Source organism: Lynx canadensis, chromosome E2 (genome assembly GCF_007474595.2).
Source record: "Lynx canadensis isolate LIC74 chromosome E2, mLynCan4.pri.v2, whole genome shotgun sequence".
NCBI lineage: Eukaryota > Metazoa > Chordata > Mammalia > Carnivora > Felidae > Lynx > Lynx canadensis.
In genome coordinates this window covers 40,326,498-40,354,412 of record NC_044317.1, presented here as the reverse complement: position 1 = coordinate 40,354,412, position 27,915 = coordinate 40,326,498, and the positions used below count along the sequence as shown (strand labels likewise).

At 52.2% G+C, this 27,915-nt stretch overlaps 1 protein-coding gene across 1 annotated transcript in view; it reads left to right on the top strand.

Annotated features, from left to right (window-relative positions):
* Nucleotides 1-25,122, top strand: part of TSHZ3 (teashirt zinc finger homeobox 3) — a 69,308-nt gene extending 44,186 nt beyond the window's left edge. The window contains exon 2 of the mRNA XM_030299521.1: nucleotides 20,238-25,122. Within this exon, the coding sequence (XP_030155381.1) occupies nucleotides 20,238-23,452 (3,215 nt within the window). The 3' untranslated portion in view covers nucleotides 23,453-25,122. The remainder of the gene's footprint in view (nucleotides 1-20,237) is intronic.
* The last annotated feature ends 2,793 nt before the right edge of the window (nucleotides 25,123-27,915 follow it).

Genomic DNA, 27,915 nt, shown 5'->3' with positions numbered 1-27,915 from the left:
GGACTAGAACCTTGGCTTCCAGATGCTGTGTTGTGGCCTGGGGTCCCCTCAACGGAGAGCTCCCTTAGGGTCCGGAGGTACAGTCTGAGAATGGGTGTGCAGCTCTTGGCATTCCTTTTTATCTTGCGCACTTTGATGAGAAGAGTGATAGGCATATGTCGTATTTTAAGGTAAAAAAGCAAACACACACTTAAAGAGATCAATTAGGGAAATGTCTATGTCTGGGAATGGGGAGGAAGGCTGCTTTTACTCAATAAAACATTCAGAGCATAGAATCTCTGAAAAGGAATTCATTTCGTTTTAAATAGAACTTAACACCAGTTTCTGAAATAACCACAAATATTGGATCCCCTGGAATGACTGCATGTGTGAGTCCTTTCTGCGTGTCCTGTGTGTTTCTCATCAGAGTGCACCGTATGTGACGTAGAGCCTTGGGTCTCGTTCACACCGGCCTAGCTGCTGCAGGCCAGAACTTTTTGGAGCACAGGGCGGGCAGCTCCAGGCCTCCAGGCCCTGGGACCGCCGGGTCCTTCCTATGTCGCAGCGTGGCAGTGCCTCCCGGAGCCTTGAGGGACCCTGTGAGCGGCAGGGGTACAGACGCGATTGCTTTTTGAGATGAAGGTGGTCCCGTGGCTTTTCGAACATTATTCAGCAGACCCCTTGTCTGACTTGATGAGTGCAGGGAATGTTATCGCATGCTGACGGGGCTTGGATCTCTGTGCCTCGGCTCACTGCCCCTGTAACTCAGATGTCCCCAGGGCAGAGTGTGGAAGCAGCCCAGGAGGCCTCAGTTCAAATCCCGGTTCTGTACTCGAGCGGCGGGACACAGTCTCCTCCTCTGTGAAGTGGGGGAACACCCAGATCTGCCTCCTGGGGTGGGTGTGAGGAGAACAGGAGGGGGCGTAAGGAAGAGTTCAACGAAGTGCTCGAAAGCAGCAAAACCCCCCAGAACATCCCGGCTGCTGCCATTATGATAGTCGGGTCAGGAAAAGCCCAGGGCTGTGTTGGGGTATGATTTCCTGAGAGTACTCAGATATACTCTTCCAAGCACCCTGGGGTCCTTCCGACCCAGCCCACTGTCACCTTCCACCGGAGCCCCCGGGGTCGGCCCCGCAATCTCCTCCACTCTGGTGTCCCTGCCCCATAAGGACTCCCCCTCCCTCTGCGGGACGGGCGGGACCACTCTGGGCCCCGTGACATTCATTTGGTTATTTCCCTGCCACCCCAGTTGTGGACCAGACGGCATGACCACCATGAGGCATTTGAATGGTGCCAGTCCCGGCTTTGGCCTTCTTGGTTCTGATGCCCGCACTTGGCCCTGTACACCTGCCACTTCCCTCCTTCCATAAGGTGACATTAGGCGTGGGGGCTGGCCTCCCCAGCCAGAAGGAAAGTGAATGCTGCTTTTCATTCGGCTAGAGGCTTTCAGGGATTAAAGAGGGCCCTGCCATCTTCCCTTAGGGGAAAAGGGGATCGGGATCCCTTCCATCTGACTTCCACCCCCCCCCCCGGGCTTCTTTTCAGCTGGATGAGTCGAAATTCCCCACAATACATTCTCATCCCCCCACCCCCAGCCTTCTTCACTACGACTCCTATTGTAGCCGGGGCGGGGGGGGGGGGAAGATTTTTAAAGATTTGCTAATGGTAATGAAAAATATTCTGATATAGCATTAAGGATTTTGCTCCTGAAATGTGTTTAATGTAAATATGCTGTCAGAGACCCTTCAAGTAATTGACACAAGCAGATGATTAGCAGTGTTCTCAACGGTGTTTTTGCATAATCTTACATTTTGACAGAACTCCTCAGCAGCATTTTATTGTCAGTGCTCCACAATCGGTAAGGACTTTCTTCCCCGACAACATTTACTTTGTCATTATAAATCTTGTAAGTGGTCATTTAACTGGTTCTGCGAGTGAGGAGGGGTATTGTTACAGGCACATTTGGGGATATGTCTTTCTACCAAGGAACCCTTCTGAAAAGTAAACTTTTCACCGACCTGGAAGAGATCAGAGGAACCACTCATCAGTCCTGACCTGAGCTCGGGGGACAGCTGCACACTGCCGGAGTGTGCAGCCCCTGGAGAGCTGAGGGACCCGGGCGGGGGGGCGGGGGATGTCGATGGTCAGGGTCAGCATGACAGAGGCCTGGGCCGGTCCCCACTGCTGCCCTGTAGCCCCATCCCCCAGAGGCCACCGTCAGGGAAGTTCGTTGTAACCTACTTTCTAAGCTAGGTTTTGTTTTTTTTTTCCTTCATGTTGAATTCAGTTCATCTTTGGTAAGGTTAAAAAAAAAAAAATTGGTGTTCAATTATAATCATATCTAACTGCCCCAAATTAAACCGCCCTGATCCATAAGCATTCATAACTGCATACAGTTAAGTTACATTAATAGTCAATATAATAAACCTTCACCTTTATTGAAGCTGCTCTTGTTTCTACAGCAGCTCCTTAATCTATCTCAATAGATTTCTGGTGCAGCACATATAGATTTGGCCAGTGACAAGGGTTAGAGAAGTCTTGTAGAACATTTACTTGTAGCTCTGAAAAGCCCACATTCATCAGAGGGTGAAGTCGATCAGATTGTACCAGAATCAATGGAAGGCTTGTGGGATCCCTCTTAGGCTTGTAATGCGTTCACCTTCTTTGGAGATAATTCACACACACACACACACACACACACACACACACACACTCTCTCTCTCTCTCTCTCTCTCTCTCTCTCTCACACACACACACACACACACACACACTTCTCTGTCTTAAAGCCATTTATCTCTGAATGTCAAATTGCAATAATTAACCATTATTGATCTTAAATTCAATTAACTTCATTAACACAGGTCATGATGAGGGTGCTTGTAAGGGAAAGGCATTTGACAAGTGTCTTTGCTCGTGTGACATTCCATGTGCGTGGTGGTGGCTCCAGTCTGTTGAGACCGTCCCCTCGGAGAGGCAGCTGGGATAAAGGGCCGCCCTGTGACTCGGGTTCGGGATTGGGTGACAGATCTGGAAAGTCGTTTTAGTTGTTGGGCTGGCCAGTGGGTTTGCACAGGGGGAGCAGTGTTTGGGCCCCCTCGTGAACGACTGACACGGGAACTTTCCGAACACACGGCGGGACTCACTTCCGGTGGTTAGAGGCCGCTGGCCCCGTGTGCCTGGCACTCCTCTGAGAGCGTGTTTTCCCCATAACCTGTGGGCTTGTCACAGCTCATGTTCAGGGACTTCCAGGCTTTGCTTCCTCCAGAAAATAGCCCTCCGGTTTGTATTTTCTGATGCAAAAACTACTTTCCCTCTTGACCAAGGAGACCTGGGTCCCACAGAAGGCTCTGGGCACCCCGCTGCGTGACATGCGCTCCTTTACCTACCGTGCATATTTTGTGACACTTAAGCTGGACGATGTCACCCCGTTTTACCAAGGGTGCGTGCCACACTTTCCAAGACTGAGGCTGCCCTCCCTCTGCACCTTCGCGCGTGGGCAGCGCATTTCATTGTGGGTTCAGGGGAGACGCAGCGAGATAAAGAAGGAAGGGGCCTGGATTCTGACCGCCAGCCTTGGTTGTGTGTCCTGTAAGTCGTGAGGGCTGCGTCCAGCCCCTGATGTCTGTCTCGGAGCCTCAGTCTGCCCATCCACTCAATGGGCATGTGGCATGGACTTGTCTTCCCCGCCTGGGCCGTTGTGCAGCTCCGCAGAGGTCCCAGGCACAAGAAGGTGCCCCCGTGGGTGGTGCCAGCCTGTGAGGCACAGCTTGGCCCCGAAGTGTCTCAAGGAAACGAAACAAAACAAACAGAAGAGAGCGAGCGTAACGTACGTCTGCCTTCCCTGTACGTGATGTCTTTTCATTTGAAAGCAATTCAGAGAGCTTCATCCGGCACCCAAGCATGTGCCAGGCCCTGTACAGGGGCTGTTGGGACAGTGCCTAGGCGCCTGCCTTGGCCCATTCATTCCCCCGTGGGGGCTGCAGATCCCTGGAGGGTTGTGGGCTCACAGAGGTGGAAAGGGTTGGCATGCAGTGGAGGGGACAGCCAAGCACCCTGGGAGACGGGCATCAGCTAGGTTTCCGGACGTGAAGTGTTCCCAGTCACAAGAGCGAAGGCCCAAAGGGAACCTCCCCGGGTCTGCAGGAAGCACCAGGGAAGCCGGGGGTGCTGAGGTCACGAAGGTCTCTGAGTGCCACTTGAGGAGTGGCCGTTATGCAGGAGGCCATAGGGAGCTCCACTCAGCTCTTGTCGCCCGGGGCTAACAGTGGTGCCCACTGAACCTGACTTGGGAAGTGCCTCTGATCTGGTCACAGATCTCTTTGCAGAGGGGTGGAGTGTCTCATGGCTGGCTTTTAGGAGCAGGATTTCTGGGGCCATCAGAATGCATTAGGGAATGGCAGGGAAAGGCCTGGGAAGCAGGTGACAGCCAAGGGACATATACTCTGATTTGTTCTGAGGGTCCTTCCGCATCCCTCCAAAGCCTGGGGTTTCTTGAGCACCTGTTTTAGACTCAACACCTAGGCCCTAGAACTTTCTGTCGGCCCTCGGAAGGAGGGGGAAATAAACCACATTATGTGTCCTCTTGGCGCCCAGAAGCTGTCTGAGTCAGCTCTGATGACAGGAGAGGGGATGGCCCAGAGAGGTTACCCTGCACACCTCTGCCTGGAGCCTCTCCCCACCTGTCACACAGACACCTGTCCCTGCCATGGCCATGTCAGGGGCTTGGGAGAGTTGGTGAGGTGATCAGAGGGCTGCACTTTGAGAGGAGTGAAGGGAAAGGACTGGAAAGGGCAGGCCTCAGACCCACTGGTACCCACAGGGGAGCACAGGGCCCCCCCTGGGGTTGCAGATGCCATGGCCCATGAGTGTGTTGGGCATCCCCCCGGCAAGATGCCTCGCTAGCCCACAGCCTTCGGGGCAGGTGGAAAGTGGCTCTCCCCTCCTCCTTCCAGCAAGATCGGAGGTTCTAGCACACAGTTTCCTCATGTCTGTTCTTCCATAGCCCACTGTGACTGTATGACGTCTTTTCCCAGAATGCCAATGGGCAGAGGAAAGCAAAGGCAGGGGCGCATAGAAATAGTGATGGGTGGGGCACCTGGGTGGCTCAGTCTGTTGAGTGGCTGACTCTTGATTTTGGCTCAGGTCGTGATCTCAGGATCGAGCCCTGAGTCTGGCTTGGCTCCATGCTGAGTGTGGAGCCTGCTTAAGATTCTCTCTCTCTCTCTCTCTCTCTCTCTCTCTCTCTCTCTCTCTCTCTCTACCTTCTCCTCCTCCCCTCCCCCTCCCCCTCCCCCCTCCCCTTCTCCTTCTCCTTCTCCTTCTCCTTCTGCTTCTCCTCCTTCCTCGCCCCTGCATGCTCACATGTGCACACACCCTCTCTAAGATAATGATTTTTTAAAAAATTTAGAAATGTTGATGGGCTTTCGGATGTCCCATGGAGCTGGCCCCTGAGGCCACACCTTTTCATCCCCCTCAGCTCCGGAACCCACTCTCCTACACCTGCCTTCCCAAGTGAGTACGCTGGGGAGAAGGCGCTTTGCCCCGTACAGAGCCTGACACATAGGAGGTGCTTTCAGATACTTAATGTAAGAAGCCTTTTATGTGGGTTAAAATTTCACAATGCATTCATGAGTGTGCGCTTGTGAAAATTTCAAACCGTGCAGAAGAGAGCTCCTTTCTCCCCTCCTTCTGCTGTCTCCCTCCCCAGCAACTGTGTCCTCTCCTGTACCCGGAGAGCACTGTCCCCATCCAGGTGAGGAGCCTTTCCCTGGATGCCCACCGCACAACCCCACACCGCTAACTCACACAGAAAACAGTTCCCCATTTGACAGTGTGTCTTAGACATCTTCCCACATCAGAATCTACAGAATTGCCTTATTCTTTTTAAAGTCAACTTTTAATGCAGTGTAACAGACGAAAAGGCAGGATGCAAATAGGAGTGTACCGGTTGATGAGTTTTCCCCAAGTGGACGCACCCGTGTAACCGGGGCCCAGATCCGAAGCAGGACATTTCCATCACCCCAGAAGTCCCACACCCACACTGCCCACACCCAGCCGCTCTCTCCCAATGGGACACCACACATCAGTTTTGCCCGAGTTTGAACATTGTGTAAGTAGATCCAAAGAGTATACAGTCGTTCGTGTACGGTGTCTTTGCCTTGATCTTACGTCTGTAAGATTCTTCAGGGTGTTTTGGAGAAGAGTTGGTTCGTCCTCGCCGCCGTAGACGGTTCTGTTGTATGGATAGGCCACGATACGGGTGTTCGTTTGCCGTCGATGGGCAGTTGGGCCGTTTGGAGTTTCTTTGCTGCTGCAAATGATGTGCCAAAGGATAGTAGGGTCCCGGTCTTCTGGATCTGCACTTCTGCTGGGTGGGAACCTGTGAAGAGAACCGCTGTGTCACAGAACAGGTGCATTTGTAGCCTTAGCAGGTATTGATTTGACGTACTGGAATTTCCCTCTTATTCTTGTGAACCGCTGCATATTGTTTCATGGCATAGATGTCCCACTTTTTTCATATGATACAGAATGTGACTGAGCACATCTTGCAACATAGAGGGTTATTTTATTTTTCACATATGGGACTATTTCTGTAGTCTAGGTTCCTAGCTGGGTCAAAGAATATACGTATTTTCAAATTTGATATATGCTGCTAGATTACCCTCCATAAAATGATTATGAAATACACTAAGCCGTTAGAGTGTTAAGTTTCTTTTTTTTTCCCCCTCTTCTCTCTCTTTGAAGGATGGCGAGGTGATGAGCGTCCTTGAATCCAGTACAAGAAATACCTAAGTCAGATTATACAAATGTCAGTATAAATTAGTGAGACAGGATGTTTAAAGGGAAACATGTAATGTAATGCCAACCAGCCAATAAGCACTGTTTATATACTGGTTTAGGAAAACCCATTTTAATAAATAGAAATGAAGTTGAAGTCAATGAGTATTTATATACGTCAGTCAAAATTATAAGTCATTTGAAATCTGATTTCTTCAAACTGTCTGGGAAGATGGCATCCCTATCCTGGATGTGACCTATCCGTGTAAATGGTGGTCACATGTGTATTAGTGAACCTTGGTGTGTGTTAGAAAGGTGCTGGCTGAGTGCTGGCTGAGTACTGGGTGAATGCTGTCTGAGTCCTGGGTGTGTGCCGGGTAAGTACTGGTAGAGTGCTGACTGAGTGCTGCTGAATGCTGGGTGAGTACTGGTTGAGTGTTGGGTGAGTGCTGGCTGAGTGCTGCGTGAGTACGGGTTGAGTGCTGTCTAAGTGCTGCTGAGTGCTGGGTAAGTACTGGTTGAATGTTGGCTGAGTATTGGCCGAGTGCTGTCTGAGTGCCACGTGAGTGCGGGGGCTGAATACTGGACCAGTGCTGGCTGAGTGTTGGGTGAGTGCTATCTGAGTTCTAGATGAGTGCTGGATGAATGATGGCTGGGTGCTGCCTGAGTGCTGGCTGAGTATCGGTTGAGTGCTATCTGAGTGCTGGCTGAATGTTGGCTGAGTGTTGGGTGAGTGCTGTCTGAGTTCTAGATGACTGCTGGCTGAATGTTGGCTGAGTGTTGGGTGAGTGCTATCTGAGTTCTAGATGAGTGCTGGCTCAATGCTGGCTGAGTGTTGGGTGAGTGCTGTCTGAGTTCTAGATGAGTGCTGGCTGAATGTTGGCTGAGTGTTGGGTGAGTGCTATCTGAGTACTAGATGAGTGCTGGCTGAATGTTGGCTGAGTGTTGGGTGAGTGCTGTCTGAGTTCTAGATGAGTGCTGGCTGAATGTTGGCTGAGTGTTGGGTGAGTGCTATCTGAGTTCTAGATGAGTGCTGGCTGAATGTTGGCTGAGTGTTGGGTGAGTGCTATCTGAGTTCTAGATGAGTGCTGGCTCAATGCTGGCTGAGTGTTGGGTGAGTGCTGGCTCAATGCTGACTGAGTGCTGGCTGAGTGCTGGCTGAGTGCTGGCTGGGTGCTGAGTTGTTCCCTGGCATTCCTACAGGCCGCAGGAGGGTCTCGTGATGCAGGTGGCCACCATGCTGGTTCCCTACCACGCAGGGAGGGAAGGGCTGAGCTTCTCTGTGGTCACTGGGAGCATTCTCCTCTCACTTTTCCCTGTGGTCATAAAATAAGCACACCCTTGTCAAGAACTCCTGAGAAACCCCGTGGCCTTGACTCTCTGCTTAGTGTGTCTGTCCTGTGAAATGGCAGTGAGTGACATAAAGGGTCAGAAGGCTCTCGGGCTGCTCTGCCCTGCGTCTGGGAGTGTGAAGGGAGCTGGTGTGGACTCCTGCCTGAGGGGACCCTTGGTGTTTAGAGGTTCTTAGACTAAGCAGATCCTACCTAAGGATGTGAATTTGACCAGGAGTTTCTTTTTATGTATTTACGTTTTAAGTTTATTGATTTTGAGAGAGAGAGAGTGAGCAGGGGAGCAGGCGAGGGGCAGAGAGAGAATCTTAAGCAGGCTCCACGGTCAGCACAGAGCCTCCCACGACCCTGGGATCATGACCTGAGCCCAAATCAAGAATCAGATGCTTAACTGACTGAGCCATCCAGGCACCCCTTGACCAGGAGTTTCTAAGGGTGTTGACCCTCCAGGCTGTGTGAAGGGCAAATAGGTTAGGAATGCCAGATCCCTGCCTCGGTAGGTGTACATAGAGAGATGGTCTGTGCCTGTGGTTAGCTGTTGTAAAAACTACATGGGATAAACACCAGAAGAGACGTATAAACAATTATGCCAATAATCATTCCTTATATTTCTCTAGAAGTTAGAGTTTAGAGAGGACTTTTCCATTCATGGTGTCGTCACTGAGGGACAGGTGAGAAGGGGCTTCCTGGGGGAAGTGGAATGGGCAGGGCCTTAGAGAGCCAGGGAGAGGGTATGAAAAAATGGAGCATGTTACACAAAGTAGAAGAAATGTGTAAACCAAGGAAGGCCAAAAGAGCATTATCAGGGAAGGGTGGCTTGTGTGTCCAAGGACAGGTGAGCCATGGAAGGTAAACTGGGAAGGTAAAATGAGTTTGGTTATGCTGGGCTTTGAATATGGAAGAAGTGAATGAGGGTATATGATCCTCTAATGCCCTTGTGATCTATGTAACCATCTTGACCACGTAAAAGTAAAACCTGTGACTCTGACTTAATTTATTTTAGCAACTTCTTATTCCTAACCTAAATAACACATCTAGAGTATGGATTTATATCATATACATGTTGGATGAAGGGATGAATTTTTGGATGGATGAATGGATGGATGGGTGGATGGATAGATGGATGGATGGATAGATAGTTGGATGGATGGAAGGAAAAATAGATGGGTGGATGGATGGATGGATGGATGGGTGGATGGATGATGGATGGATGGATGGATAGGTGAGTGGTTGGATGGGTGGATGGGTGGATGGATGGGTGGGTGGATGGATGGTTGGATGGATAGATGGATGGGTGGATGGATGGAGGATGTATGGATCGGGATGTGATGGATGGTGGATGGTGATGGATGATGATGGCTGGCTGGGTGGCTGGGTGGCTGGCTGGCTGGCTGGCTGGGTGGCTGGCTGGCTCGCTGGCTGGCTCGGTGCGTGGCTGGGTGGGTGGCTGGCTGTGGCTGGTGGTCTGGCTGGCTGGCTGGCTGGCTGGATCGGTGGCTGGCTGGTTGCTGGCTGATGGATGGATGGATGGCTCAGTGGCTGCGGCTCGGGGGGTGTGGCTGTATGTATTTAGATGGGTGAGTGGATGTGGGTGGGTGATCAGTTGGGTGCGTCAATTGCCTCCTCTTCCATGTAAGTCTTCATTCTCCTTTCATGGAAGCCATCCATTTAACTGCCCACTAAAATCATTCTTTTGGTGCCATGAGGGCCAATGAGGCCCAACAAGAATTCGAGTTGTACGTGTATAGCCCACTTTGAAGAGGCCCGTCGTAAGGACTACCCCAAAATTTCCTTAACCCATTGCCCTATTCTCAGCTATGGTTCTCCCAGGTTTTGAAATGATTGAGTGTGCAGACAGGCAAGAGTTCTCCTTGGTTTAGTAGCTGCCTCATTGGGAACCACAAACTATCCCGTGAAGATCACTCTGTCCAGCTTCCAGAAGATCCCATGCTCCAGAGGTGAAGGTGTGTAAGGCATGATTCTTCTTAGCCATTAGCAAACTTGACCCTTGCTCATGTGTGCAATGTGAGAAGTCTGAGCATATCCCTTGCCCCTAATAAATCACCCATGCCCTATTTGCTGCTATCTGAAATTCCACCAAGGTGAGAGGATTTTTCTCTGGATGAAGTGTGCTTGAAGCCGAGGACAGAGGAAACTCAGAGAGTCCCCAAACTGAGTATTCATTTACTTTCTATTGTCTGAGGATTTGTCGGGAGCAATTGCTTTCAGTGGGACCGTGCCTTGGATACATTGATTTTTCTTTGCGGTGGGATAGGTGCTCAGACTGTAGCAGAGCGTGTCCCCAGAAGCAATGGGGTGAGTGTGATCTTAGAGCCGAGGGAGCTCGCTTCCCTTGCTGACTGTGGGGAGCCTCCCAAGCTCCCGGCCTCCTCCTTGTCTGAGCAATCTCTCCCGAAAGGGAAGGTCTCAGAGAGGGGAGGGAGGTTGTCCACAAGGGCTGCCGAGATGGCCGAATGAGGCTTTTTGGTTGCAACAAGAATCCAAAGAGAGGAGCCCTCAGAAGTGCGTTTCTGACCCTGGGGTGGGAGCTCCATGTTTGGCTTCTGGAAGTTTCTCTGCCACATCTAGAGGAACAGGCCTTGGTCTGGGAGCTGAGTCTTCAGAACAGGCTGGGGTTTCCAGCAGCTGGGAGGTGTCCCCTGGACCTTGCTGCTGTTGGCCTCCTAAGGAATCAGCAGCAGCCTGTTGTGGCCTGAACAACTGCTGGAGGGTGACATGGCCTGATTCACGCTGACTTTAGGCACCAATCAGCTAATGCCATGCTTTCCTTGGCATGAAAGCATAGCAGCTTTATTAGCACAGTGATACGCAACCGAACAAGCGTTCGTCTTGCACATTACATCAAATTAACTTGTACAAAATTAATATTCCTGACCTTGCTAGTGGGCAGAGCAATCAATCTAGGAGAGGTTGTCATCCCAATGTGGCCGGCCTTCTGGAGAAGTCCTGACCACCGTGGCTTCAGCCACCATTTCCTTCCCCCAGAGCCAAGCCATGCCCTCCTAGTTCCTCCGGCCCAGCTTTGGCCCTTTGGGGGATTATCCTGGTTCCTGGGAAGCCCCAGTGCCCAGTAGGGATGCCTGGGAGGCCCCTCGTCTCCTTGGGGCCATCCAAGAATGCCATCTCTCTTTATCTCGAGAGCCCGTGACCTCCATTGCTCCAGATGGCTTGGGTGACACTAGGTGCCCAGGTGGATGGATGGAGACAACTCTGTGCCGGATTGTGTCGTCCTGGGTACCAAGCCATGCACACTCCTTCCCTGGAATCAAGTTTCTCCCTCTGTTGTCTAGTGAGTGTCTTAACAGGCCCACAGCTCAATCTAATCACCTTGGTATTCCCCAGCGCATTTGGCCAAGCTCCCCCCGACTCCGTCACTCACTTCCTTCTGCCGTCTCCTCTCCTCTGGGCACAGCAAGCAAATCCCACATCAGTGCTGTTCCTCCGAACCCCCTCCCAGCCAGCGTCCAGGAGGACGCGCTCCATTCCGAGATTTCCCTTCTCGGGGCCCTTGCGTATCAGGGTGCTGGGAGCTGCCTACAGGGTGACAGTGCTCTGTCATGGGCAACCAGACCCGAGCACCCTGCCTGTGCCCCCGCCTGTCACCCTCCGGGGCTCCTGACAGCCCATTTTGCAGGGTCTCAGGACATCTGGGCGTAACTCTGGGTCCCAAATCGAGTTGCACCGGACAGGGCAGATGCCACAGATGCGGCAGTGCTCACAGAAGAGAGACCTGCTTAAAAATAACCCCGAGGGCCCAGTGTATGGGCACTTTATGTGATTCCTTTGAAGAGCAGAAATGCTTGCGTGAAATGGGTCAGTCTGCCTGGATTTTCTAGGTGTGTTTAGAACAAAGGAAGATTGAGGTGGGGTTCTCAGGGATGTTGAGCTCTCTCCCCCATAAAGAAGAAAGCGACTCAAGGCAGAAACTGACCTGATGTGGGGCTGGGCTCGGCCTAGAGAAGGTGGCTGCAGGCACACTGGCCAGAGGGGCCTCGGCGCCCGAGGTGGCCGTCCCTGTGGGCGCTGAGTGAAAGGGACCTGGCTCTAACCATCACCCCACGGGTTAGAGAGCCTGGGAGTCTCGCAGGTGGACAGGCATGGAAATGTGGGGTGAGCCAGGCTTGGTGAAGACGCTGCCTGCTTCCTTCCCAGATGTCTTAAGAATGGCCCATGCCTGCGGGGGTGGGGGGGTGCGGGGGCGCCGCTCTTCCTTCCTCCGCCTACTTCCCCTACTTCCCTTGCCCGTCATTTCTCCCCCTGCTTCTTCTCCTTCCTCTTTGGCTTTCTGCCTTCTCCACAGCCCACAAGGTGGCCAGAGAGCGGGGGAGCACAGCCGGTGCCGCGTGGGGACTCTTGCCCAGCAGGCTTTGCAGGTTCCCCACAACCCCCTTTTCTGGAAGGCAGCATGCAGATCTGGGGACCTGGGAGCGGGAGTCAGCCCGGAGCCTGGACCTGAGCCCCCCCACCCCTCAGTGCGGGTCCCTGGGTTTGTGCAGGTCCCTGGAGCCCTACCTCTATTTGCGGAGTCCTTTTCCCTGGGAAAAGCCCTTGTGCCCTCGCTCCTTATGAAGTCCTTGCTTTTTCACAAACACCTGGGAGGTAGGCGTGGCGGAAACTTCTCCCCTCCTTCTCCCACGCCTGGGAAGAACTTGGAGCTCAGAGATCTGAAGCCAGTGTCATGGTCACAGGAACAGCGCGTGGCAGAGCTGGGTCTCGTCGTCTGTGACATCACTCATTGTAACATGAAAAATTGCAGCGCAGGAACACCGACGAAACTGGCAGGCTTCTCCCAAGTTCAGGCCAGCGCCCTCACTGACGGTTCTCCCCTTGGGGCCGTGGCGGGGGTGGTGGTGATGGTGGTGGGGTTCGCAGCTATCCCCTGTCGTTGCCAGAAATCTGCTTTGTCATGGGCCCAGGTGTGGCGAGAGGGGGGTTTCAGAGGTGGCCAAGACGCCCCGTTGGTGATCCTGCGGGAACGCTGAGGTTAACTGCAGGCTCCAGGGCCTAATCCTCCTGGGGTTTCCAGACCCAGCAGGACAGCAGGTATCCTCTGCCCAGGACGGCCTACCTCAGCCCTCCCCTGTTCTGCTCACCAGGGTCACCTGCGCCGTCAACTTCTTGGTCGCTCTCTAGGCTGGTTAAATTGTTCTCTACAAACAAAACCAAAACCAAAAACCTGCTTTGGAAATCTGAGTGCTCAGGGAGGCCTGAGTCTCCAGCCTTGGGCACTGACCCGGGGCAGCCCCCGGGGCCCTGTCCCCTCAGCCAGGACTCCCAGCTCAGGCCCTCTCTGTACTCACCGCCCTCCGTCCTGGCCCCTGGAGTCATCTCACCTGCCTGTCTCTCCTCCAACATCCATCACTGCCCACCTCTCACTCCCTCTGTGGCCTCTGTTTTTTCTTCCTCTCTCTGTCTCCGGTTTTCTGTCTCTCTCTCTCTCTTTGTCTCTCCCTATATCTGTCTGTATCTCTGTCTCTCCCTGTCTGTCTCCCCCAAACCCTGATCCTTGTGCATTCTCCTCTCCTTCTCCCATTTTTCTCCTGGTGTTCTCCCCTCTCTGCTCCTCCCCCGCTCCCTCGCCCAGCACAGGACTTGGGACTTGAACAGGGGTCTGTCCTCTTGCCTGCCAGTTCCCCTGTCTCCATCCCAGTCCTGGGATATTCCTCTGGGCTACCCTTACATGGGGGAAGGGGAAAGGGAATCTGGGAAGGCTGTAGTGGGCAAAACCCCTTCCCGGGGGGTCTTGGGAATTGGAAAACGGAGCACTTACTAAAACAGAGCACTTGACTTCTGAACTTTCACTGCAGTCCAGGAAATGCGAAAATCCAAAGGAGGGTTTACTCTGATGTTGCCTCTGGGAGCAGGGCACAGCCAGGCCTTTCTCCCTTCTTTCCACCCCCCACTGCCGGCACCCCCTGCTCCCCTGCTGTGCCCACAGCCCCTGGGGCTGGAGAGCTCCCCCCACCCCTCCAACAGGGACACTTCAACGCCTTCTCCCCTCCCTTCTGGGAGAGATTCACAACAATGTGATGAAGGTAATTCCCACTTGCCTGGAAATGGATTCCATTATGCCCCAGCTTACTGTTTTATGTTTATATCAAACGTATTAATTTCTTTTTACCTAGTGGTTGAGTTTAGTTAACGACGATAATAAGTACTCATGAGGGAGCGGCTGCCTCCTGAGGGCTGGCTTTGCACTCCTCGGATAGGACGGGTCCATCGTCCCGGTGGCCGAGTCTCAGGAGGCGGGAGCGCTCGGACCCCCTGGAAGGGCAGGCATGGAACCCCACAAGTCAGGGAAGGCCATGACGTAGCAGCCCGCTCCACACTCCTGTGTGATTCCCCCCAGAACGGAGTCAAATCGCCTTTACCCCTGCGCTGACACCTGTGAAGTCACAGCCTTGGGAGAGTCCCATCTAACTTGTCAGAGCTCCAGCTTCCTCCAGCTCAGAAAGGAAATCATTGAATCAGCCTTCCAGGCTAGAGAGGGTCAGATGCAATGAATAGGAAAATGGTTCATAAACATACACGTGTTAGGTACGGCCAGTTTTTTTTTGTTTTTTTGTTTTTTTTTTTTATCCTTGACATTCCAGGGGCATCAGGCTGGGGAAGTTTGCAGGGAACTCTTGTAATTTTGAGAGCTTTTGTCTCACACGAACATGTGTCTCTACCCAAGAGCCCCCTCCGTTCTGCATGAACGAGGTTCTTCAGTTCATTCACCTGTCCGAAAACATGCCCTTGGCCTTGAGCTCTGGAGCAATGGACTGTCGTGCCGCTGCTTGAAGCGCTTTCTTTTCCGTGGAGGGGAGAGAGAGTGGGGGGTGGACGTGGGGAGGCAGTTGCAGCAGATCTGGAAGGGCTCCCCTCGTGGAGAGAAACTTTTTCCACTGAGCCGTTTGGGGGAAAAATGAAACGCAGCGCCCCGGCCCGCCCCTCACTCGCTGGCCTCCACTCCCGCCTGTGTCTTTGCGTCGTTGCAGCTGTTGATTTGGTTTGGATGAGAGCCCCCCACCCCCACTCGGGGGTTCAGCTGCCTCCTGTACTGGAGCCCGCAGCAAAGGCTTCAGTGTCATCTGTCCGAGACAGAAGAACGATGGCGGTAGCGTGTTCTTGGGGAGGGGTACTCACGTGTGGGAGCCGCCTGGGTGCCTCCGGGGCGAGGAGACACCATCTGCCGTGTTCCCTCCTCTCTTCCTCAGGGGTGGGGGCCGTCATCCTGTCCATCCCAGAGGCCCTTCCCCATGAAGTAGCCCCGCTCAGAGAGAATTGATCCAGGAGCGACTTTGGATCAGACCCCAGGACATCTGCTTTGCTCTGGGACTGGCCAGAGCCTGGATCCCCGTGGATGTTTTTGGGCAACTAGCAAGAGGCTTGAAGAAGTCATCTGTGGTGTTCGTTCACTCGTTCATTCATTCATTCATTCATTCATCCATCCATCCCATGGATATATGTTGAGACAATAGGGTTGCAGCAGATACTGGGGGACGGGGCGGGGGGGGGGATGGGTGGGCGCTGGCCACGCGAAGCTGACGGTCCCTCGGAGCATCCTGGAACGTCCGCTGTAAGCAAGTGATCGAGTGCTGTGTCTTGTCACAAGAGGGGAGAGGGTGCTAAGGGGACAAAACCTGGGGCCGGAGAAGCCCCACCTTTGGCCTGGGGAGGGGGGGCACCGGCTCACCTTCTCCTTGTTTGCGTCTGCCTTGGGGTTTCCAGGAGAGCGGTCAGCAGTGGAAAGTGAAGCGGGAGAGACTAGAAGCTGATGGGCTGGAGAGGAAGTGACGCCAAGACCAGGGGAGGACTTCAGGGTTGCTTTGAGGAATTTGAGCTTTCTTCCAAGTCAGATGGGAAGTCACCGAGGGTGTAGCAGCGTTGGGGTGGGGGGGTGGACCTGACTAGCTTGCCGATCACTAAGCATGTGGGGACGAGGTCGCTTCTTCACGGAGGATAGATGGGAGGGGCGGGAGCAGGGGCTCACTGAGGAGACGGGGGGTGCTGGTGGCTGCCCAGGCTGGTGTTGGAGGGGGACGAAGGACGGACAGAGCCTGTTACAAAGGCTGGTAACGAGCTTCTTCCTGCTGGACGTGACCTCCAACTACTCCCTTCCCAAAGGAGACAGGGAGTAGCTATTGCTCACCTACTATGTGCAAAACCCTGACAATGTGGGGGCTCTTGGGTGGCGCAGTAGGTTGCGTGTCTGACTCTTGATTTCAGCTCAGGTCATGATCCCGGGGTCACGGGATCGAGCCCCGCATCAGGCTTCGTGTTGAGCCTGGAGCCTGCTTAAGATTCTCTCTCTCTCTCTCTCTCTCTCTCTCTCTCACTCACTCTCTTTCTCTCTCACTCTCCCTCTCTCTCCCTTTGCCCCTGCCCCACTCGCTTTTGTATTCGAGCGCACTCTCTCTCCATCTCTTTCTCTCCCTCTCCCACTAAATAAATAAATACATACGTAATAAATAAATAAAACCGTGACAATGTAGAACGGGGCCCTTGCCTTGGAGAATTCAGACGAGAGCATACGGAGGGTTAAAAAGCAGCAAGGAATTCAAACGAGGGTTCACAGGAGCCAAGCTTCGTGAGGCTCTGTGTGATTAACTGTCAGGTCCGGGTGGGGGATGGTGTCTGCCCTTGGCTCCCAGGGAGGAGAGGCCCCTGAAGGCCAGCATCATGGTGGGGACGGGGACCAGCTTCTCACCCAGCACCCCCGCCCCAGTTGACTTCCCACTATCCCCTGTGACAGTGACTGGAGACACCCAGTGTCCACTCCCCTCCTTGCCTGACCTGGACATTAACTGTCCCCGTGTCCAGGAGGACTTCCTTCTATCCAGCCAGGGGGATTTTGCTCCTCGGCCCCGAGCAGAAAGGACTAAAGATGCCTTGGCTGGGTGCTCATGAGGAGCCCGTGCTTGGAGGAGTGAGCGTGTTTCCACCTCAGTTTACCTTTTGCTCAGACACGTTGTAAAATGGGGAAGTAGACGCGGGACGACCCCACTGATCCAGTGCCCTGCCTCATACGGACGGGGAAATCGAGGCCTCGCGAAAGAAAGTGCCATACTGTTCTGCGTGCACCCGCCTCGCCTGGCAGGTGTGGGTCTTCGGTATAGATTTGCCCAGTGAATGCACCTTTCCTTCTCCTATAACTCTCCCCGCCCTCACAACGTCTCCAAGTTTCGTGACAATTTAATTTAGCGTGGAGGGAAGAGCCGTCGGAGGGTGGGGGAGGAAGAAGTCCTAGGCTCAGCCTAAGGGTCTGATGAGAAAATGGCGGTCTTGGTGGGTGGTGAGGTCCCTGTCACGGTGGTGTGCGAGTGCGCTTATCAGGAGCCTCAGAGACCACCACAAGGCCAGGGTCTCCCCAGGACCCAGTGCCCCTCGGCACTGAGGCTTTTTCAGTTTCTTCAGAGCAGGATTCCGTTCCCACCAGGGAGGTTGGCCTTACTTTCCTCAGTCACCAGACTGCTGGCGTTCCGATATGGCGGTATGATTCACGAAGCGTATCGAGGTGCGGTGGGGGCCCCCTCTGGGGGCGGGAGCTGGTCAGACAGGTGCGGGGCCCGTGGGGGTGCTCCGGGCGGCCCGTGCGTGGAGGCTTCCACGGGAACTCCTGTGCTCAGGCAGCGGACTGGCAGAGCCACTGGGTTTTTCTCTTAGCTGGGAGTCTCTGTGCCTCAGGGGGCTCCCCTGTCTGCCATCGGCCCCGCTTCTCCAGGCTGCCCAGTGTCCTCCCATAGCTGCCTCAGGTTAGGGCCACTTCTGGGTTGTTGCCTCTCGCAGACTTAATTCCACGGGAGCCATCATGACAGCAAAGGGCCCAGAGTGTGGGCTCACGTTGCCAACTGCGGCTCAAAGGACCACCTTCAGGAGAGAAGGGGCTCTGGGGTCCATCTCTGTTTCCACAAAGCCGGGCTTTTCCTCACATGTCCGGCGTGGGGACATGGGCCGTGTGGTTTCCTCCTCTCTTCCCTCGTGTCCAAAATGAAGCCCCTTTGATGGAAACATTATGCATCTGGGCACCCGGGGCATCTCTGCAGACAGGGGGCCGTGCCCAGTTAAAGCCCCACCACTCTCTGCTCCGGCTCCTCTCCGAGAGGAGTGCGGACCTGCCCGGATGCTCTGGCCTGCCCCTGCCGTGTGTGCCCTGGCGAGAGCGACCGGCTGACCTGGTTTGCCCAGGTCTGAGAGGCTCCTCGGGGTGCAAGACTTTCAGTGCTAACATCAGGGCCGTTCCGGGCAAACTGTGACTCCTGGTCTCTCTCCACGCCTGGCTGCCTCACATACCCCTGCCCGTACGAATGTGTGTACTGGGAACGCTATTCCCATCGCGGTTCCAATGACCTCAGTGTTGGGATGTCACTCTTGTCTCTGCTCAGAATTCTTGGCGCTCAAAGGGAGACTTCGGAATGGAATGACCAGGATGAAAGAGCAAAGGGGGGAAATATCTGTCTTCAGGGGAATCTTAAATGTGAGAGTCATGTTTTTTTGGTTTTTTGGTTTTTTTGGTTTTTCTCCTCCACCCCTCCCCCCCGGTGTCAAATCGATACATCGATAGGAGGCACATCTTTAAAATTCTGGAAGTAAATTCCACAAATGAAGCTTCCTTTTCTTCTATGAGAGTTTGTCTTCAGTTTTGTAGTGTTTGGGTCAAGCTGGACACCCCATGCCGTGGCATTCCGGCCACCTCACACACTCGCCCAGCAGTCTTCTGACGCAAGCGCGCACACACACACACACACACACACACACACACTATATATATATTTATTATATTATAAATAAATATAATTATAAATATATTATATCTAAATTATAAATATATATATTTATATATATAAATATCAATATTATATAAATATATATTATATATATATATATGTATAAATCACTTTGTTTCATTAACGCGACTCCTCTCCTGGCTTTTCGTCTCTGGATGTGTCTGTTCTAGAACCCACAGCTGCTCAGCCCTGCCCTCCACCTGCTCGGGAAGTGCACACTGGATTTATATCCCCAGTTACATTGCTTCCAGAAAGACAAGATCCCTGTTGAATGCCCATGAAGCTTATGCTGAGTAAATATTGACAAAGTAGTCTAAAGAGCAAACACTTTGACATTTGTAAGGTCCACTGGAAGGTCTTGTATATATTTATACAGAAGGAATGAGCACCGCATACCAATTTTCCTGAACTTGTTCTGACATAATTCTGCATGGATAGTGTGTGTGCAGGTGGCTGAGAAAACGGCTGAATGTTCACACGGCGGACGGGGCCAGGGCTGGGTCAAGGTCTTCCCTCCCATCGGGAACAAACCAGTGCCTATCCCTTGGTAGGAAAACTTACTATAAGCTTTTATGAGACCTAGTTTTCCAGAAGGAAAAAGAAAAAAAAAAATAATAATCCACAAAACCTTGCTTTTAATTTATTGCAGTTGATGTACTTTCTTTTTACTTCGTAAAAATTTTATTGATGTTTTCGTACTTTATATTTATTAAAGATTGAGCCTCAAAAATGTAATGAGTAAAAAATGCTTGCTTAATTTAAATTGTGAATCTGTCTGTTAAGAAATGCATTAGGGGTAGGAGAAGCATAAGACATATTAATTGACAGACAGGAACTGCTGTCTCTGAGGTTGATACAAGTAATTTATTACTTTAGAAATGAATGCCACCTCCAGAATGTGCTTCATTAATTTCAAATTTAGTTTTAATTTCAAGCTGTTGCCCCTTGAGAAGAATAAGGTGGCAAATTATGTTTGAAGAGCAGATTTTTTTTTTTTTTTTTTTTTTTTTGCTCCAAAGAAACACCACGTTTTAACTATTTAATTTTACAAATACATGTGCCCGGCCTACCTTGCTGTATTTTTCCCGAGAGTCAAGAACATTTTCTAGGTAAGGTCAACACTTAACTAATGCTTTTTTTTTTCTTCCTTCCTTCTTTCTTTCTTTCTTTCTTTCTTTCTTTCTTTTTTTCTTTCTTTCTTTCTTTCTCTTTCTTTCTTTCTTTCTTTCTTTCTTTCTTTCTTTCTTTCTTTCTTTCTTTCTTTCTTTCTTTCCTTCTCTCCTTCCTTCTCTCCTTCTCCCCGTCTCTCTCCTTTCTTTCCCACCTGTTACCACCATGGCAGCCTACGTTTCCGATGAGTTAAAGGCTGCCGCCCTGGTAGAAGAGGATATAGACCCCGAGGAGAGCACGGCAGATGGGGAGCCCTCGGCCAAGTACATGTGCCCGGAGAAGGAGCTCGGCAAGAGCTGCCCCAGTTACCAGAACTCCCCGGCGGCTGAGTTTTCCAGCCACGAGATGGACAGCGAGTCCCACATCAGTGAGACCAGTGACCGCATGGCTGACTTTGAAAGCGGCTCCATCAAGAACGAAGAGGAGACCAAGGAGGTGGCGGTCCCCCTGGAAGACACGACCGTGTCGGACAGCCTGGAGCAGATGAAGGCCGTGTACAACAACTTCCTGTCCAACTCCTACTGGTCCAACCTGCACCTCAACCTGCACCCGCCGTCGTCGGAGAAGAACAACGGCGGCGGCAGCAGCAGCAGCAGCAGCAGCAGCAGCAGCAGCTGCGGCAGCGGGAGCTTCGACTGGCACCAGAGCGCCATGGCCAAGACCCTGCAGCAGGTGTCGCAGAGCCGCGTGCTGCCCGAGCCCAGCCTCTTCAGCACCGTGCAGCTGTACCGGCAGAGCAGCAAGCTCTACGGCTCCATCTTCACGGGCGCCAGCAAGTTCCGCTGCAAGGACTGCAGCGCCGCCTACGACACGCTGGTGGAGCTGACCGTGCACATGAACGAGACGGGGCACTACCGCGACGACAACCACGAGACCGACAACAACAACCCCAAGCGCTGGTCCAAGCCCCGCAAGCGCTCCTTGCTGGAGATGGAGGGCAAGGAGGACGCCCAGAAGGTGCTGAAGTGCATGTACTGCGGCCACTCGTTCGAGTCTCTGCAGGACCTGAGCGTCCACATGATCAAAACGAAACACTACCAAAAAGTGCCTCTGAAGGAGCCCGTGACTCCCGTCGCAGCCAAAATCATCCCTGCCGCCCGGAAGAAAGCTTCGCTGGAGCTGGAGCTCCCCAGCTCCCCGGATTCCACGGGCGGGACCCCCAAGGCTGTGATGCCCGACACCAACGACGTGCTTCAGAAGAACTCCAACCCCTACATCACGCCAAATAACCGGTACGGCCACCAGAACGGGGCCAGCTACGCGTGGCACTTTGAAGCCCGGAAGTCCCAGATCCTGAAGTGCATGGAGTGCGGCAGCTCCCACGATACCCTGCAGGAGCTCACCGCCCACATGATGGTCACCGGCCACTTCATCAAGGTCACGAACTCGGCCATGAAGAAGGGCAAGCCCATCATGGAGACGCCCGTCACGCCCACCATCACGACCCTGCTGGACGAGAAGGTGCAGTCCGTGCCCCTGGCCGCCACCACCTTCACGTCCCCCGCCAACACCCCCGCCAGCGTCTCCCCGAAGCTGAACGTGGAGGTCAAGAAGGAGGTCGACAAGGACAAGGCGGTCCCCGACGAGAAGCCCAAGGAAAAGGAGAAGCCCTGCGAAGAAGAGGAGAAATATGACATCTCTTCCAAGTACCACTATTTGACTGAAAACGACCTAGAGGAGAGCCCCAAGGGGGGCCTGGATATCCTGAAATCCCTGGAGAACACCGTGACGTCGGCGATCAACAAGGCGCAGAACGGCACCCCCAGCTGGGGGGGCTACCCCAGCATCCACGCCGCCTACCAGCTCCCCAACATGATGAAGCTGTCCCTGGGCTCGTCGGGGAAGAGCGCGCCCCTGAAACCCATGTTCGGCAACAGCGAGATCGTGTCTCCCACGAAAACCCAGACCCTGGTCTCTCCCCCTAGCAGCCAGACCTCTCCCATGCCCAAGACGAACTTTCACGCCATGGAGGAGCTGGTGAAGAAAGTCACCGAGAAGGTTGCCAAAGCGGAGGAGAAGACGAAGGAGCCGGAGGGCAAGCTGTCTCCGCCCAAGCGGGCCACCCCGTCCCCGTGCAGCAGCGAAATCAGCGAGCCCATCAAGATGGAGGCGTCCAGCAGCGACGGGGGCTTCAAAAGCCAGGAGGGCAGCCCCAGCCCCCAGCGGGACGGCTGCAAGGAGGGGAGCCCCCCGGCAGAGCCGGTGGAGAACGGCAAGGAGCTGGTGAAACCCATGAGCAGCGGCCTGAGCAGCAGCACGGCCATCATCACCGACCACCCGCCCGAACAGCCTTTCGTGAACCCGCTGAGTGCCCTCCAGTCGGTCATGAACATCCACCTGGGCAAGGCTGCCAAGCCCTCCCTGCCTGCCCTTGACCCCATGAGCATGCTTTTCAAGATGAGCAACAGCCTGGCCGAGAAGGCGGCCGTGGCCACGCCGCCGCCCCTGCAGTCCAAGAAGGCGGACCACCTCGACCGCTATTTCTACCACGTCAACAACGACCAGCCCATAGACTTGACAAAAGGGAAGAGTGACAAGGGCTGCTCTTTGGGTTCAGTGCTTTTGTCACCCACGTCCACATCCCCGGCAACCTCCTCATCCACGGTGACAACGGCAAAGACATCTGCCGTCGTATCATTCATGTCAAACTCGCCGCTCCGCGAGAATGCCTTGTCAGATATATCCGATATGCTGAAGAACTTGACAGAGAGCCACACGTCAAAGTCCTCCACTCCTTCCAGCATCTCCGAGAAGTCTGACATTGACGGGGCCACTCTGGAGGAGGCCGAGGAGGCGACGCCCGCGCAGAAGAGGAAGGGCCGCCAGTCAAACTGGAACCCCCAGCACCTGCTCATCCTCCAGGCCCAGTTTGCCGCCAGCCTCCGGCAGACCTCCGAGGGGAAGTACATCATGTCCGACCTGAGCCCCCAGGAACGCATGCACATCTCGAGGTTCACCGGGCTCTCCATGACCACCATCAGCCACTGGCTGGCCAACGTGAAATACCAGCTTCGAAGGACAGGTGGAACAAAGTTCCTCAAAAACTTGGACACCGGCCACCCCGTGTTCTTTTGTAATGACTGCGCGTCACAAATCAGGACTCCCTCCACGTACATCAGTCACCTGGAGTCACACCTGGGCTTCCGGCTCCGGGACTTGTCCAAACTGTCCACCGAACAGATTAACAATCAAATAGCACAAACCAAGTCACCCTCAGAAAAACTGGCGACGTCCTCCCCGGAGGAGGACCTGGGGACCTCCTACCAGTGCAAACTTTGCAATCGGACCTTTGCGAGCAAGCATGCGGTTAAACTTCACCTTAGCAAAACACACGGGAAATCCCCAGAAGACCACCTTCTGTACGTCTCTGAGTTAGAGAAGCAGTAGCATTTGCTTTTGATTAAAATGACTGTAATTTGCTTTGAGGGAAACTGTTGCAGGCACCTTAAGGCCCCTCTGTCTTGTTCTTGGCACATGCTCTTATTTTAAGTGCAAAGAAATCACTCTGGGCAGGACTGTTTTGTATAACTGTACAGTGTTTAATAGAGGTGCATAATCAGCTGTTGTTACTGGTAAAATATGAAGGTTAAAACGCAGTGGCAAGTGTTTGGAACTTTGTGTAAATGGGATTGAGTTGTGAGCATCCCCCCGATGCTTCAAGCTGCATGCATTAACAGACAGTTTAATTAAGCATTTATAACGAAATCGGGCACACTTTTTCCACGCGGCTCGAGTGTGCTGGCATTCCTCACCCTTTCATCTTTAGCCCTCTGAGTACTTTGAAGCACTTTTGCATTAATTTGGTTAAAAAAAGAAAAGAAAATAATAATAATGTATGAAGCTCTGTTTTTTAAACTCCTTACCAGCTTAGTTATAATGAATAATATAAACCTCCATTTATGCAGGTCTGCAGGGGTATAACACGCCTTGAAATTTAAAAGAATATTATTTTCACATTGAAACATAGATGTATATATTGTATAGATTTCAGACTCTCTTATGAAAAAATGTGATTGTGGTTAAAAATGACCTTTTTTCCTGCATTTATAGCAACAGTGTTTTATGTACCTGCTATGCTCTGGGCATAAGCCGTGCCTATGTATAGTGTATATTTCTTTTCCTTTTTTTTTTTTTTTTTTTTAAGGTCTATGGTTTTGTTTTTTTTTTTTTTTTACATGCAAACATTGTAAATTATACAGAAGATACCACAGATAGCATTTATAAAGTATACAGAAACATTATCTGAAAGCAAAGTATGATTGTTTGTTTTCCTATACAGTACATCTATATTGATAGAGGTTCATGTTTAAATTATACATATTTATTAGCATCATGTTATCATTTGTTTTGAGCAGTCTGAATAAACGAGGCCAGGAAATACGTCCATGGCAGGCATCATAAATATTTTGCACATGATTTTTAAAGGTATTTATTAGAAATCAAAGAACGCTCAAAATAAACTCAGTGCTCAAAGGGTTAAGTCTATTTGAAAAGGAGAAAAAAAAAAAGAAGAAGAAGAACTTGTACTGTATTTCCTAAGCATTGATAAAGCCTTTAAAATGTTTGTACTGTAATACTTTGCTTAAAAGTCATGAGGCATTCCGTGATACAACCTCTTTCACTTACTTACCAGCCCTCTTGGTTGCTATTTCATGTTGTAGGATGCCTTTTTATTTCGATTGGTAACTTTCTGTTTTGTTCTTCCTAATTATTCTCCCAAGATCCCACACTGCAGCTTTATCTTTAGGCTTATGAAAGGTAACCCGTGGTTACCGGCTCTCCAAGTGATTCTGTTCTCCATTTTTGGCAGTTAATTTGCAGAAGTAACTGACAGCTGACACCATATGAGAACCTATGTATAAAATATTGGCATGTAAACAGCACAGACACTGTAACACACTCTGTGCCCTGTTTTGTTGTTGACAATGAACCACCATTATGTGACTCTTCCTATAACCCTTTTTTCTACGGCAGCATTAAAATTGTCTTTTTGCTATAATTTTGTGTTGCGTTCACAATTATGTCTGAAATGTGCTACGACTAACGAGCACATTAAAATTAAATTGTATGCGATCTGTTTATGACTGAGTTGGTTGCTGTGTCTGCCAGGTGCTGGCAGTCGGAAGCTGCCCGTAAATCACGGGAGTTTTAGTGAACTTTGGCGTTTGGAGAGCAGGGAGCCCTCTCTCAGAGGCTGCGTGGACAGAATTCTCCCCGAGAATAAAATGTTAAAGAAAGGAAGACATTTCACATGAGGTTAGCTTCTCTCTGCGAAAGCGATCCGCCAACAGAGCGGTGGAGGGGCTCCAGGTCAACAGCTGGTGGTCCGCGTGGGGGCCGGGGGTTTGGTCTCCCCTCTGGACAGTGAGGAGTCAGGGCCCCGAGCCCTGCAGGAGGCAGGTGGGGGAAGGAAGGTCTTTGCAAGACTCAGCGCGGGGCGGTTCCTTCCTGTTGATTCGGGATTTTCGAGTCGCAGCCACAGATAAGGAGGTGTGCAGGGTGGCGGCGGGGGGGGGGGGGGGGGACCGAACCCGTACACGGGAGGAGTGGGGAGAGCATTTATATGATAATCACCAGCTTTTATTAGCCCTGGCAAATCATGCCAACAAAACGCTGGGAACATCATGTAAAATTGTAAAATACCTTTATTACTACATTCAAACTACTCTTGTAGTTATGCAGAATCGGAGCTCCTAACCTAGAATTATACAAATGAGAGATGTGTTACATCCATGTAATGCATAAAACACCTCAACTTAAAAGAAATACTCTTTTATTAAAAATTTAAATGAAACCCTTTCAGAGATGTTCGGCAACACGCCTCCGTCTTTTTCCTGTTCATCCCCACCCCTTTTGTCAAGAGGAGTCCAAAATTTCTGTCTGATCTACTTTCTCTCGGCAGCCCATGTCTCTCCGGGTTTTTAGAGAGAACCTCACTGGAGTTGCAGACGGGTTTTTGGCAAATAGGGAGTGTCTTTCTGGCTGTGCTCGCCACACAATTGGGCTGTGCCTGCGGGCGGGGCACAGAGGGCTTTCCCTTCTGGGTGGCGGGCCCGGCTCCCTCCCCACCTCCTCCTTGGCCTGCCCTCATCCCTCCTGGAGTAGTTGTGCGCCCCGTGGGCCTTTACCTGGGAGGCGTGTGGGGCACAATGCCCGTCTCTGGGGGCCCCCCGCCCCCCCCCCCCAGAACCTGGCTCAGGGGACAGCACCCTCCCTCCCGTGCCTTCCACATCTTCACATCCTGGAGCCCAGATTTCCACTCTTGAATTTTTCACAGGTTAAATATAGCATCGGTTTATTAGAATCCAAAGTCCTGCGTCTAACAGATTACACTGACAACACTTCCATCACCACCAGGGTCCATGTGGCTTGAAGGGAGATGGGGTTTGTGCAAGTGAGGGTGCCCCCTCCCCCCCGCCCCCCACCTTAACAGTTTGGGAGAAGAACCTGACATTCTGCCCATCTTCTCTTCACCCCACCGTGGGATTATCTTCAGGACTTTTCACTTTGGGCGTGGGAGTGAGGGTTTAGAGCCAAGGTGGGTACCAGGTGATATCACCCATTTGGCACCTGGGGCTCAGAGCCAGGAAAGGGGCGCTCATAGGAGCGGGGCCCAGAAATTAATGTTACCACCGGAGGAAACGCAGTTACCTGGGGAGTTCAGGGCTCTACTCAGGATTGCGATTGGCAAAGTGACCGTTCACCGCCCCCCCTCCCTCCCCGAGCCACGCATCCTGGGACGGGGTGGGAGTGGGAGCTGGCTAGGGCCAGTTTTAGTCTCCGATGGCCTCGAAAGGCAAGGCCAATTTGCTCCGGAGGTCACAACCCCCTCCTGGCCGCCGCCCGGAGAAGCCTTCCATTCCCAGCCCAGGATGCCTCTGGTTTTCTGGGGACACAACGGCCAGATGTAAGGTGGCGTTCCGAATCTGAGGTGGCTGTGCGCTGGGTCTCCGGCTGACGCGGATAGAGGGTGCCAGTGCGGGCACGGCTGGGTCAGGTCTCTAAATGGGCCGTGGGAGGAGGAGGGACGGTGCCAGTGAGGGCGGTTTTAATCACAGGTATGTAGGTGACCCCGACCTCACCCCGCCCAAGCCCGGGCTTGTTGCGGCCCTACTGTATATCTTCCAGCCATCGCATTTACACAGTATCTTAAAATAACATTTGTGATAAATGTGCAATTTAACTAATTTATGGTGCTATGATGTGCTCAGGGCTACATGCAAGATGAAAATCTTAAATGGAGCTTGAACAGCTCACTTCACAACAAGAAATCAATATGCCACATCTTAGCTATTCGCTGCAGTCAACATTTAGCAAAAATATCAGTGATGTATCTTTAAGTTTTAGGCAGCAAGAATTCTATAATTAACCCAAATCGTACAGAGTTAGAGAGAGTTGGGTATGATAAGGACCCAGATCTCCCTGGCATCTCCGTTCTATTTTCATTCTGCAAAAGGAAAAAAAAAAAAAAAAATATATATATATATATATATATATATATATATATATATATATATTGATAGCCAGCAAAGAGGCGCTTCTCCCCAGGGTGTTCTGTGCTCAGGTCGAAGCGTGAGCCTCCCCAGCAGAATTCAGGGCTGTGGTCCCCACCACCTCAGAAGGATTTCTTTTCTCAAGTTCAGAGGCTCCGGCTAGGCTAGGTGGACTGCCCTGCCCCCAACCCCTGACCACCTGCTGTGCCACAGGCCTGGTGACCAAATAAACCCTGAGAAAGAAAAAAAAAGGCCCTATTCCCTATTACCAGTGCCGGGGAGAGCTGAGCTCCTTGAGAAGCAGACAGAACCCTGAAGCCGGGAGCCTGACCGTGGAGAAGGACAGGCGCTGATAGG